Source organism: Coregonus clupeaformis, chromosome 9 (assembly GCF_020615455.1).
Source record: "Coregonus clupeaformis isolate EN_2021a chromosome 9, ASM2061545v1, whole genome shotgun sequence".
In the NCBI taxonomy this organism is placed as follows: Eukaryota; Metazoa; Chordata; class Actinopteri; order Salmoniformes; family Salmonidae; genus Coregonus; species Coregonus clupeaformis.
This window is the reverse complement of record NC_059200.1, coordinates 5,257,970-5,270,191: the sequence shown is the minus strand read 5'-3', so window position 1 is coordinate 5,270,191 and position 12,222 is coordinate 5,257,970. Positions and strand designations below refer to the sequence as shown.

At 41.3% G+C, this 12,222-nt stretch overlaps 1 protein-coding gene across 1 annotated transcript; it reads left to right on the top strand.

Moving 5' to 3' along the window:
* The first annotated feature begins 1,678 nt into the window (after positions 1-1,678).
* LOC121574336 (tumor necrosis factor receptor superfamily member 19-like) lies at positions 1,679-11,452 on the top strand. The gene is made up of 7 exons (XM_041886951.1): positions 1,679-2,165; positions 2,257-2,367; positions 5,787-5,965; positions 6,054-6,139; positions 10,145-10,306; positions 10,487-10,606; positions 10,770-11,452. Exons 1-7 carry the CDS (start codon positions 2,103-2,105, stop codon positions 11,042-11,044), a joined length of 996 nt encoding a protein of 331 aa, XP_041742885.1. The 5' UTR covers positions 1,679-2,102; the 3' UTR covers positions 11,045-11,452.
* The last annotated feature ends 770 nt before the right edge of the window (positions 11,453-12,222 follow it).

Below are 12,222 nucleotides of genomic sequence, written 5' to 3'. Positions count from 1 at the left end.
TCGTTTTTTCCCAGCGTCATAACTGTGTTACCCGTTGTCTGGGAATAGTTTCATGAATTATATTTGTGCATATTTTCATCCCTTTCACAGTAAACAGATGTTGGCTATGATATTGTACGACCGGATAACATGTATGATACTATACATCCTATATGATATTGTACGACCGCTATTCCATTAATAACGTAACCTATTGTAGGGTAATATATGATACTAAATGGAGGGAAACAAATGTATTTACCAAATCCTACCCAGTGCTTAATTTGTAACTCGGGAGGTGCCGGAACAAAAAGGGAGCGCGAGAGGGGGGTGGGGAGTTCTGAGGTACCCGAACGCATGTTAAAAGAAAACTCACCTTTATCATAATGCATTGCATGCATATCATTGCATTTGCGTAGTGACATAGAGCAGTAGAGTAAAGGCACTTACAGAAGTTGCACACATTGGGAAACCTTTTAGTAGCCTAGGGCCCGGGAAAAATGTGGCCTTTTATAAACGCATTTCATGCAATTCTACGTCATTTTACATGACCGGAGACGTTGACAGAATATTTTTTAATACAGCACAAATGATAGAAATGGAAGGCTACTTTGACACTGACAAACTGAGAATCGGAGATCAATAAAAACGACCTCGTCTTGAATCCATCAATAGCCTAGGCCTAAGTGTGTGGAGACATACTGTAGGCTACAATATGAGAAGGAAATTATAGTCCTAAAATTGCTTTCCAGCTTCACTGACTCACCCAATGACGCGCAGCTCACTCGCTGGCGATGGCCGATACGCTCGTTCCAAAAGCCTATCGCTCTCTTGTTTAACTTTTTTTTATATATATATATATATTTGGAAGTTGATCAAATATGTTGGTAGACTACAACATAGTCTTATCTTTTCAGCAGGAGCCATTTGCTTTCCAACCTGTGTTTTCCCTCGATTGTATTTGAAATATTGCGAAAGGCCTGTTTTGTCTGCATTCTGTTGGTTCACTGACAGATTAGCGGCGCTTTCCCGACTGTAGGCAATTTCTTGTTATTGGGCTAAAATCCACCAGACGCTATTGATCCTCTGTGACTAAATTATAGGCCTTCTCATGGTGTAGTAGGCTATTCTGAATTATTTCATTTCTTTCTGAACAGACAGCAGTCATTCTATAACTTTGGTAAATGTATTTCAATTAATCAGGGGTGCTGCAGTTCCTTCAGAACCCTTCGCGCGGTAATGATTCTATAAGGAAATAAATGATGAAGTGCAACGCTGGAGAGATGAGAGTTGCAGGCTCATGTCTATCAGAGCAGAGCAGAGATGGAGAGAGATCATCGAAAAGTAATCTCATTCTAGTTATGTGAGCGATACAGGCGCGCTTCTCACACAGCCACAGCCACCCGTTGGTCTCACACATACAGTAGGTTACAATGTTGCGCAAACCACAAACCCGGGCTGGCCCAACCCGAATCAACTATTAAAATATTAGTCCCGGCCTGAAAATCAACTTTTTCACATAACGTTTTTTTTGTGGGGGCAGGAGAATTAACGAAAAAGCAACTCGAATGAACTTTTATCGCTTTTATTATAATTATTACATTGCAAAAATGGAAAATAATAGTTCACACCATGAGAGTTACCAGATCCGGACAAATAGGTTCCGGAGCAAAACAGTCCAAAACGGAGAGGTGCCGGATCCTGTTCCGGCAGGTTGATATTTTGAACATGCAGTGTACAGATATAATTGAAGATTGTTCACAATGTTCAGGGGGAGCTTGATGCGCTAGTATCTGGTATCTGGCATGCGGCAATATTATTTGTTGAAAAAGTTGCCTACCCAATACCCATGTCTGACTCTGGGTATTTAGGAGTGGGACGCGGTATTCTCTAGGAACCTGTTATGGAATAAACGCTGTTGCCTGATCTTGTCAGGTCCGCCAGATATCTACTTCTGTTACTGTAATTAATTACTTCTTATGTCAATTAACATTGGACGTACTGTATCAGAAGATGGACCATTTAATCGAATTATTATGAGCGTGGGTGGTATTAAAGTATTAGCTCATTGATTCCCATCCAGGTATTGGCAGACATTTTAACACTAAGACAAAATAGTTAACATGGAGTGGAAGCTAAAGAAGATGCTGTCGCTTTTACTGGAGCTGATTATTTGGTGCTATATGGTAAGGCATAACGTTTTTCATTTACGCATGGAATTTTTCATTTGTTGTAGTGTATCTGAAGTTTGTGAGTGATGCTCTTGCTCTTGGTCAGGTTCATGGAACTGCAGTGGAGAATAGAGAATGCAGGGTGCAGGAGTACAGGGATGAAGCAGGGGACTGTGTCGCCTGCAGACAGTGTGGATCTGGACAGGAGCTATCCATGGTGAGTAGTCTATCAAACTTGTTCCATCCTGTCAAAATTATTGATACAACCAGTCATGCCATTGTAAGCATATACAGTGGGGAAAAAAAGTATTTAGTCAGCCACCAATTGTGCAAGTTCTCCCACTTAAAAAGATGAGAGAGGCCTGTAATTTTCATCATAGGTACACGTCAACTATGACAGACAAATTGAGGAAAAAAATTCCAGGAAATCACATTGTAGGATTTTTTATGAATTTATTTGCAAATTATGGTGGAAAATAAGTATTTGGTCACCTACAAACAAGCAAGATTTCTGGCTCTCACAGACCTGTCCTCCACTCGTTACCTGTATTAATGGCACCTGTTTGAACTTGTTACCAGTATAAAAGACACCTGTCATTTCAAGGAAGCATTTCAAGGTCCTGGAGTGGCCTAGCCAGTCTCCAGATCTCAATCCCATAGAAAATCTTTGGAGGGAGTTGAAAGTCCGTGTTGCCCAGCGACAGCCCCAAAACATCACTGCTCTAGAAGAGATCTGCATGGAGGAATGGGACAAAATACCAGCAACAGTGTGTGAAAACCTTGTGAAGACTTACAGAAAACGTTTGACCTGTGTCATTGGCAACAAAGGGTATATAACAAAGTATTGAGAAACTTTTGTTATTGGCCAAATACTTATTTTCCACCATAATTTGCAAATACATTCATTAAAAATCCTACAATGTGATTTTCTGGATTTTTTTTCCTCATTTTGTCTGTCATAGTTGACGTGTACCTATGATGAAAATTACAGGCCTCTCTTTAAGTGGGAGAACTTGCACAATTGGTGGCTGACTAAATACTTTTTTTCCCCACTGTACTTTGAGAAAGTGGGTGTCAAAACTGTTCTAATATGAAATGCATGTACCATCAAATCTTGGGTGAGAACCTCCTTCCCTCAGCCAGGACATTGAAAATGGGTCGTGGATGGGTATTCCAGCATGACAATGACCCAAAACACACAGCCAAGGCAACAAAGGAGTGGCTCAAGAAGAAGCACATTAAGGTCCTGGAGTGGCCTAGCCAGTCTCCAGACCTTAATCCCATAGAAAATCTGTGGAGGGAGCTGAAGGTTCGAGTTGCCAAACGTCAGGCTCGAAACCTTAATGACTTGGAGAAGATCTGCAAAGAGGAGTGGGACAAAATCCCTCCTGAGATGTGTGCAAACCTGGTGGTCAACTACAAGAAACGTCTGACCTCTGTGATTGCCAACAAGGGTTTTGCCACCAAGTACTAAGTAATGTTTTGCAGAGTGGTCAAATACTTATTTCCCTCATTAAAATGCAAATCAATTTATAACATTTTTGACATGCGTTTTTCTGGGTTTTTACCATTAAAATTATAGACTGATCATGTCTTTGTCAGTGGGCAAACGTACAAAATCAGCAGGGGATCAAATACTTTTTTCCCTCACTGTATACAGTGGGGGAAAAAAGTTTTTAGTCAGCCACCAATTGTGCAAGTTCTCCCACTTAAAAAGATGAGAGAGGCCTGTAATTTTCATCATAGGTACACGTCAACTATGACAGACAAATTGAGAATTTCCTTTCCAGAAAATCACATTGTAGGATTTTTAATTAATTTATTTGCAAATTATGGTGGAAAATAAGTATTTGGTCACCTACAAACAAGCAAGATTTCTGGCTCTCACAGACCTGTAACTTCTTCTTTAAGAGGCTCCTCTGTCCTCTACTTGTTACCTGTATTAATGGCACCTGTTTGAACTTGTTATCAGTATAAAAGACACCTGTCCACAACCTCAAACAGTCACACTCCAAACTCCACTATGGCCAAGACCAAAGAGCTGTCAATGGACACCAGAAACAAAATTGTAGACCTGCACCAGGCTGGGAAGACTGAATCTGCAATAGGTAAGCAGCTTGGTTTGAAGAAATCAACTGTGGGAGCAATTATTAGGAAATGGAAGACATACAAGACCACTGATAATCTCCCTCGATCTGGGGCTCCACGCAAGATCTCACCCCGTGGGGTCAAAATGATCACAAGAACGGTGAGCAAAAATCCCAGAACCACACGGGGGGACCTAGTGAATGACCTGCAGAGAGCTGGGACCAAAGTAACAAAGCCTACCATCAGTAACACACTACGCCGCCAGGGACTCAAATCCTGCAGTGCCAGACGTGTCCCCCTGCTTAAGCCAGTACATGTCCAGGCCCGTCTGAAGTTTGCTAGAGTGCATTTGGATGATCCAGAAGAGGATTGGGAGAATGTCATATGGTCAGATGAAACCAAAATAGAACTTTTTGGTAAAAACTCAACTCGTCGTGTTTGGAGGACAAAGAATGCTGAGTTGCATCCAAAGAACACCATACCTACTGTGAAGCATGGGGGTGGAAACATCATGCTTTGGGGCTGTTTTTCTGCAAAGGGACCAGGACGACTGATCCGTGTAAAGGAAAGAATGAATGGGGCCATGTATCGTGAGATTTTGAGTGAAAACCTCCTTCCATCAGCAAGGGCATTGAAGATGAAACGTGGCTGGGTCTTTCAGCATGACAATGATCCCAAACACACCGCCCGGGCAACGAAGGAGTGGCTTCGTAAGAAGCATTTCAAGGTCCTGGAGTGGCCTAGCCAGTCTCCAGATCTCAACCCCAGAGAAAATCTTTGGAGGGAGTTGAAAGTCTGTGTTGCCCAGCGACAGCCCCAAAACATCACTGCTCTAGAGGAGATCTGCATGGAGGAATGGGCCAAAATACCAGCAACAGTGTGTGAAAACCTTGTGAAGACTTACAGAAAACGTTTGACCTGTGTCATTGCCAACAAAGGGTATATAACAAAGTATTGAGAAACTTTTGTTATTGACCAAATACTTATTTTCCACCATAATTTGCAAATAAATTCATTAAAAATCCTACAATGTGATTTTCTGGATTTTTTTTCCTCATTTTGTCTGTCATAGTTGACGTGTACCTATGATGAAAATTACAGGCCTCTCTCATCTTTTTAAGTGGGAGAACTTGCACAATTGGTGGCTGACTAAATACTTTTTTCCCCCACTGTAATTAATTGCGCGCCGCAGGTAGACTAGCGGTTAAGAGCGTTGGGCCAGTAACCGAAAGGTCCCCCTAAAATATAATAATAATACAAATATAAATGTCAATCAGACACAGGTGGTTTGAACTCCTGGCAGTCAGACCAGCACAAAGTAGCTTCTCAAGTGTTGATAGTCACTTGCCAAGCCATCCAGTTCCATTGAATGATCTGAGGACCCCCAGAATATGGGAAAGTTTGTAACTTGCCTCTCTATGCAAGTTGTCTTTTTCTCTCTCAGCCACTGTCAGGGACCTCTGCTTGCCGTTTCTCCACAAACTGCCAACCCCCACCACACCTCCTCACCATCAACTGGGTCTCCTGTGTGTGTGTTAATCCCCTCAGGAATGTGGCTTTGGCTACGGGGCGGGTGCCCGCTGTGCGCCCTGCAGACCTGGCTGCTACAAAGAGGCGGCAGGAGGGCAGAAATGCAAGCCGTGTCTATCATGTGCCCACACCAGCCGCCTCCAGAGAGCCAATTGCACCGCCACAGGCAACACCGTGTGTGGAGACTGTCTGCCCGGGTGAGGACAGCTGCTGTCTCATCCTCCCCATTATCTCCATAGTGTGAATCCATTTTCTACCACATTTGCTGTTGTTGTTATATTACAGGTTCTATAGGAAAACCAAGCTGAGTGGGTTTCAGGACATGGACTGTGTACCCTGTGGAGACCCTCCTCGTGCCTATGAGCCTCTCTGTGAGTAGGCCTTTTCATTAATGCAAATGATCTATGCACTCACTGGACTCTACCCACACACTCACACATACTACACTGACACACACACGCATATTGATGCTACACTGAAATATACACACTTTCACAGACACTTCTGCTACTCTGTTTATTATCTATCCTGATTGCATAGTCACTTTTACCTCTACCTACATATTACCTAAACTAAAACGCAGTGGTGTAAAGTACTTAAGTAAAAATACTTAAAAGTACTACTTAAGTAGTTTTTTGGGGTATCTGTACTTTACTTTTTATATTTTTGACAACTTTTACTTTTACTTCACTACATTCCTAAAGACAATGATGTACTTTTTACTCCATACATTTTCCCTGACACCCAAAAGTACTCGTTACATTTTGAATGCTTAGCAGAACAGGAAAATATTATAATTGACACACTTTTCAAGAGAACATACCTGGTCATCCCTACTGCCTCTGATCTGGCAGACTCACTAAACACATGCTTCGTTTGTAAATTATGTCTGAGTGTTGGAGCGTGCCCCTGGCTATCCGTAAATTTAAAAAACAAGAAAATGGTGCCGTCTGGTTGGCTTAATATAAGGAATTTGAAATGATTTATACTTACTTTTGATACTTAAGTATATTTGAGCAATTATATTTACTTTTGATACTTAAGTATATTTAAAACCAAAAACGTTTAGACTTTTACTCAAGTAGGATTTTACTGGGTGACTATCACTTGTACTTGAGTCATTTTCTATTAAGGTATCTTTATTTTTACTCAAGTATGACAATTGGGTACTTTTTCCACCACTGCTACCTTGTACCCCTGCACATTGACTCGGTACTGGTACTCCTTGTATATAGCCTCGTTATTGTTATTTTATTATGTTACTATTTCCTTTTTTTCCCTCTTATTTACTCATACTTATTTTCTTACTTTTTAACTGCATTGTTTGGAAAGGTCTCATAAGTAAGCATTTCAGGGTAAAGTCTACAGCTGTTATATTCAGTGCATGTGACAAATAAAAATTTATTTGATTTTGATCTCCCATAGGCAAGATTGTGCTTCAGTCCATGTAGGGTGCATCCCTACTATATGCACAGTTAATGTTACTGTACCACTTTTAGACTAATTTAAGAAAATATTTCCAGGGAATATGTGAAATGTGCTTTACCGATGTCTGTCTGTTTAACCATCTTTTTGGGATTGTTTGCCCACACATATCCACTATGTTCCAGCCTCAAATGAAATTCTTGGAAGATCAAATCATGCCTACCACTATTTTGTAGTAGAGTGTGAGCTAGCTGGCTGTTGAACCTCCGTCTCTCTCTGTGTTTAACTTGGCAGTCAAATGGGGTTGAAATAAGAACACATTTCCCAGATGTTAGAACCTACTGTTAGATGTTATGTATGGAAAAATACTCTCGGTATTGAAGCACACTTTGATACCATAAAAGTTATATTCAAATGTAAAATACTAATTTAGATGATTTTGAGATTCCAAAAACTTATTTTAAGTTCATCTGAGACCAGTGTTTTATATTGCCCACTTCACTCTTGTAGATGAAATCTGAAATTCTTATGAGACAAATAGGTTGTTGTATCCCAGAGTGACAGTGCTCTCCAAGTGTCTTCTCCCTACCTCTCACTACATGCCTCCAGTTGTGATGGAGCAACATTTCATTCATAGTGACTTTTGTAAAACAAGCACCTATTACGTTTTTTCAAGCCTAATTTCTCAAGAAAGTGATAGCTTGGAAGTACAAACTACGGTAAGATCCTTCAGTTGAAAGGATATGCAAGAACTTACTTGTGCTGGTCTACACTTTCTTTTTGATTCCCTGACACCTTTTAGACATCCTTGTTCTGGTGGTTCAGTTTGATAATGCCCCAGGGGTATGTACGGTTTGGTTATCAAACCAAAGGGTTTTGGCACAGAACAGTGTTATGATTAGATCAGCATGTGCACTTCTTTCAGTGGGTTGTCCTCTATCTGAACTGATAAGCAGGAAAGATTTGGGGAGACACAAAGACAACCAGACTCAGCACACAAAGACAACCAGACTCAATGTGCTGCATCTTTGGCTTTGAGAAGCCACTACTAAAGAGGACATATGAGATAGCATTCACTGCCTCACTGAAAAACAAAATATACACACACAGTAGCCTACAAACACATGTACACTCACAGACACTGCACCCACACTCAAATACAAATCTGAATTATCCCACACTTAAAAAGACATCTGCATGGTCTTGTTTTGACATACAGTGGGGGGTATTTAGTCAGCCACCAATTGTGCAAGTTCTCCCACTTAAAAAGATGAGAGAGGCCTGTAATTTTCATCATAGGTACACGTCAACTATGACAGTCAAATTGAGAATTTTTTTCTCCAGAAAATCACATTGTAGGATTTTTAATGAATTTATTTGCAAATTATGGTGGAAAATAAGTATTTGGTCACCTACAAACAAGCAAGATTTCTGGCTCTCACAGACCTGTAACTTCTTCTTTAAGAGGCTCATCTGTCCTCCACTCATTACCTGTATTAATGGCACCTGTTTGAACTTGTTATCAGTATAAAAGACACCTGTCCACAACCTCAAACAGTCACACTCCAAACTCCACTATGGCCAAGACCAAAGAGCTGTCAACGGACACCAGAAACAAAATTGTAGACCTGCACCAGGCTGGGAAGACTGAATCTGCAATAGGTAAGCAGCTTGGTTTGAAGAAATCAACTGTGGGAGCAATTATTAGGAAATGGAAGACATACAAGACCACTGATAATCTCCCTCGATCTGGGGCTCCACGCAAGATCTCACCCCGTGGGGTCAAAATGATCACAAGAACGGTGAGCAAAAATCCCAGAACCACACGGGGGGACCTAGTGAATGACCTGCAGAGAGCTGGGACCAAAGTAACAAAGCCTACCATCAGTAACACACTACGCCGCCAGGGACTCAAATCCTGCAGTGCCAGACGTGTCCCCCTGCTTAAGCCAGTACATGTCCAGGCCCGTCTGAAGTTTGCTAGAGTGCATTTGGATGATCCAGAAGAGGATTGGGAGAATGTCATATGGTCAGATGAAACCAAAATAGAACTCTTTGGTAAAAACTCAACTCGTCGTGTTTGGAGGACAAAGAATGCTGTGTTGCATCCAAAGAACACCATACCTACTGTGAAGCATGGGGGTGGAAACATCATGCTTTGGGGCTGTTTTTCTGCAAAGGGACCAGGACGACTGATCCGTGTAAAGGAAAGAATGAATGGGGCCATGTATCGTGAGATTTTGAATGAAAACCTCCTTCCATCAGCAAGGGCATTGAAGATGAAACGTGGCTGTGTCTTTCAGCATGACAATGATCCCAAACACACCGCCCGGGCAACGAAGGAGTGGCTTCGTAAGAAGCATTTCAAGGTCCTGGAGTGGCCTAGCCAGTCTCCAGATCTCAATCCCATAGAAAATCTTTGGAGGGAGTTGAAAGTCCGTGTTGCCCAGCGACAGCCCCAAAACATCACTGCTCTAGAAGAGATCTGCATGGAGGAATGGGACAAAATACCAGCAACAGTGTGTGAAAACCTTGTGAAGACTTACAGAAAACGTTTGACCTGTGTCATTGGCAACAAAGGGTATATAACAAAGTATTGAGAAACTTTTGTTATTGGCCAAATACTTATTTTCCACCATAATTTGCAAATACATTCATTAAAAATCCTACAATGTGATTTTCTGGATTTTTGTTTCTCATTTTGTCTGTCATAGTTGACGTGTACCTATGATGAAAATTACAGGCCTCTCTCATCTTTTTAAGTGGGAGAACTTGCACAATTGGTGGCTGACTAAATACTTTTTTTCCCCACTGTACTTTGAGAAAGTGGGTGTCAAAACTGTTCTAATATGAAATGCATGTTTGTGGGTTTGCAGTATTGCACCTAAGGATAAAGAGCTATAGTGATGTTTGTTCGCATGCGTGTGTGTATATGCATGTTTACTATGTAGGCAGTAGCAGGGTGAACCTGGTGCCCCTTTCGTCCGTGGTGGCAAGCCCCAGGGACACTGTCCTGGCTGTAGTCATCTGCATCTCTCTGGCTTCTGTCCTACTGGCCCTAATGCTTTTCTGTGCCATCTACTGCAAAAGACAGCTGGAGAAGAAACCTCATGGTAACCCTGCCTCAATCACAGATTCTCACTCATCCCCCTTGTGCCTACTAAGATTGTAATCATGTGAAACAATGTTTAATGCCGATATTATGCTGTATTTATACCATGTCAAATATTTATTGATATAAACTCTTGTGTTAATGTAAAAAGTAAATACAACTTTTGTTTTGCACTAATCAGAGCCATGCCAGGGTGGTAGCTGCTATGACGCAGAGTTCCCCAGCTTTGAGCACATTCAGGTCCATCAGATACCACATCAGACCACCTCTAACTGCTACCATGGCACGGGCATAACTTGTGGTATGTTGTTATGTTACCCTGGGCTTGCAAATAACCTTTTCATGTCATTCTTTACCAATATGCACATGGGGCCAAATCCACACTTGAGAGTAGTGCATAACTTGAATTTCTGCACTTGACATGCCCCATCAACATCTATAAAACTGCATTTTTCTGTCCTTAGGTCCAGCGAAGCTGTTCCCCTATCAGTTCTCTGAGGAACCTTGCAGCATGGAGCACAGCAGTGGCTTCCATCTACACTGTTCTCAGAACAGCAATGGAATGGCCACATATCCTGCCTGGGAGTCACAGATAAGACCACTAGAGAACACACTGCCCAGGGAGGTGAACCATGACCTCTACCAAACTGACCTGGAAGTGTCTGATGAGGAACTTTCCTTAGAGGATGATGGAACATTGACAGAAGAGAAGACATGGACCCATGCTGTATCAAACTAAAGATCTGGGATTCACTAAACTGTACTGTGTAGGCCTTAAAGCAGGGACCATTTCTTCATGAGAATAACCTTTGATATGTTGACTGTCATCATAACAGACTTGTGGTTATGTGAAAGACATTGCAATTGCTGACAGAAACTTGACTTGCTGGTTTCAAAGCCATTCAAACCAGTATTTTCTGCTTCTGTTATTTTCCTGAGCTCATTTCATTGCCATTACCAAATACGTGTGGGCTGAGGTCTGATATAGTACAAGTTTAAATTTGACCAATTATCTTGGAATTTGTATTAAAACATTAATACATTTAGAAAAATCTTGTAATTTACAGTCACATGCAAAATTATTGGCACCCTTGATAAAGATCAGCAAAAAATACTATAAAATAATACAAATACTGAGCTACTGTATGCAACAACAAAAAATCGAAATATATAATTGTATGGTAATACAATTGCTTAGAAAAAGATTGTTTAACAAATAATAAAACATCTCAAAAAGATAGATGGCACCCGTTTTCAATACTTTGTTTTCGACATTGATATGAAGCCTTTACGAGCAGGGTGTCAAGCAGCCGTTATGAGCAAGGTGTCAAGCAAAGTGTTAAACAATATTCTAATGGTGGTCGTTAGTATGAAGGAAAACCAGAGAATACAGTAGAGCTCTTCGAGAGGCCAGCACGGAGCCAGATCCCTCAAATTTGCTCTAGTAAGTCTGTCATTTATCTGCAGCCCCTCAGACAGACAACAGACACCCACCGGCCCTTTATCCTCTATGTCAAAACACTGGCAGGCCCACAGCTCTTTCACTTGTTTCACTAATCAGGCTGCTGACCGTCTGTCTCACAAAAGAAGCATTCAAGAGTGATTCATTGTCACGAGAATTTCTATATCTAATTAATCAAACTTAATGCTCTGAATAATTCCCAGAGGGTGTAAGGCTCTGGTTTAATCATGAATTAAACAAAGGTCCACAACCGGCAAGAATGATCTGTATGTTTAATCATGGAGAGCTCTGCCGCCAAAAAACACATATACAGCTTTTATACCCCTTGACACACAAAGGCACTTTGCTCCACCCACCTTTAGGAGGCCTTTAACCAGTTTCTCAGTCCCCTTCACCCTGGAATGTTTGTCTCAGCAGTTTCTAATTCACCCCCTCTGTTAGTGGGTTTATAATGA

Bases quoted from the DNA above. Each gene is read 5' to 3' on its own strand.
- LOC121574336 (XM_041886951.1), top strand. From the start codon at position 2,103: ATGGAGTGGAAGCTAAAGAAGATGCTGTCGCTTTTACTGGAGCTGATT. The intron at 2,166-2,256 runs GTAAGGCATAAC...GCTCTTGGTCAG, and splicing joins TGATTATTTGGTGCTATATG to GTTCATGGAACTGCAGTGGA. The intron at 5,966-6,053 runs GTGAGGACAGCT...GTTATATTACAG, and splicing joins TGTGGAGACTGTCTGCCCGG to GTTCTATAGGAAAACCAAGC.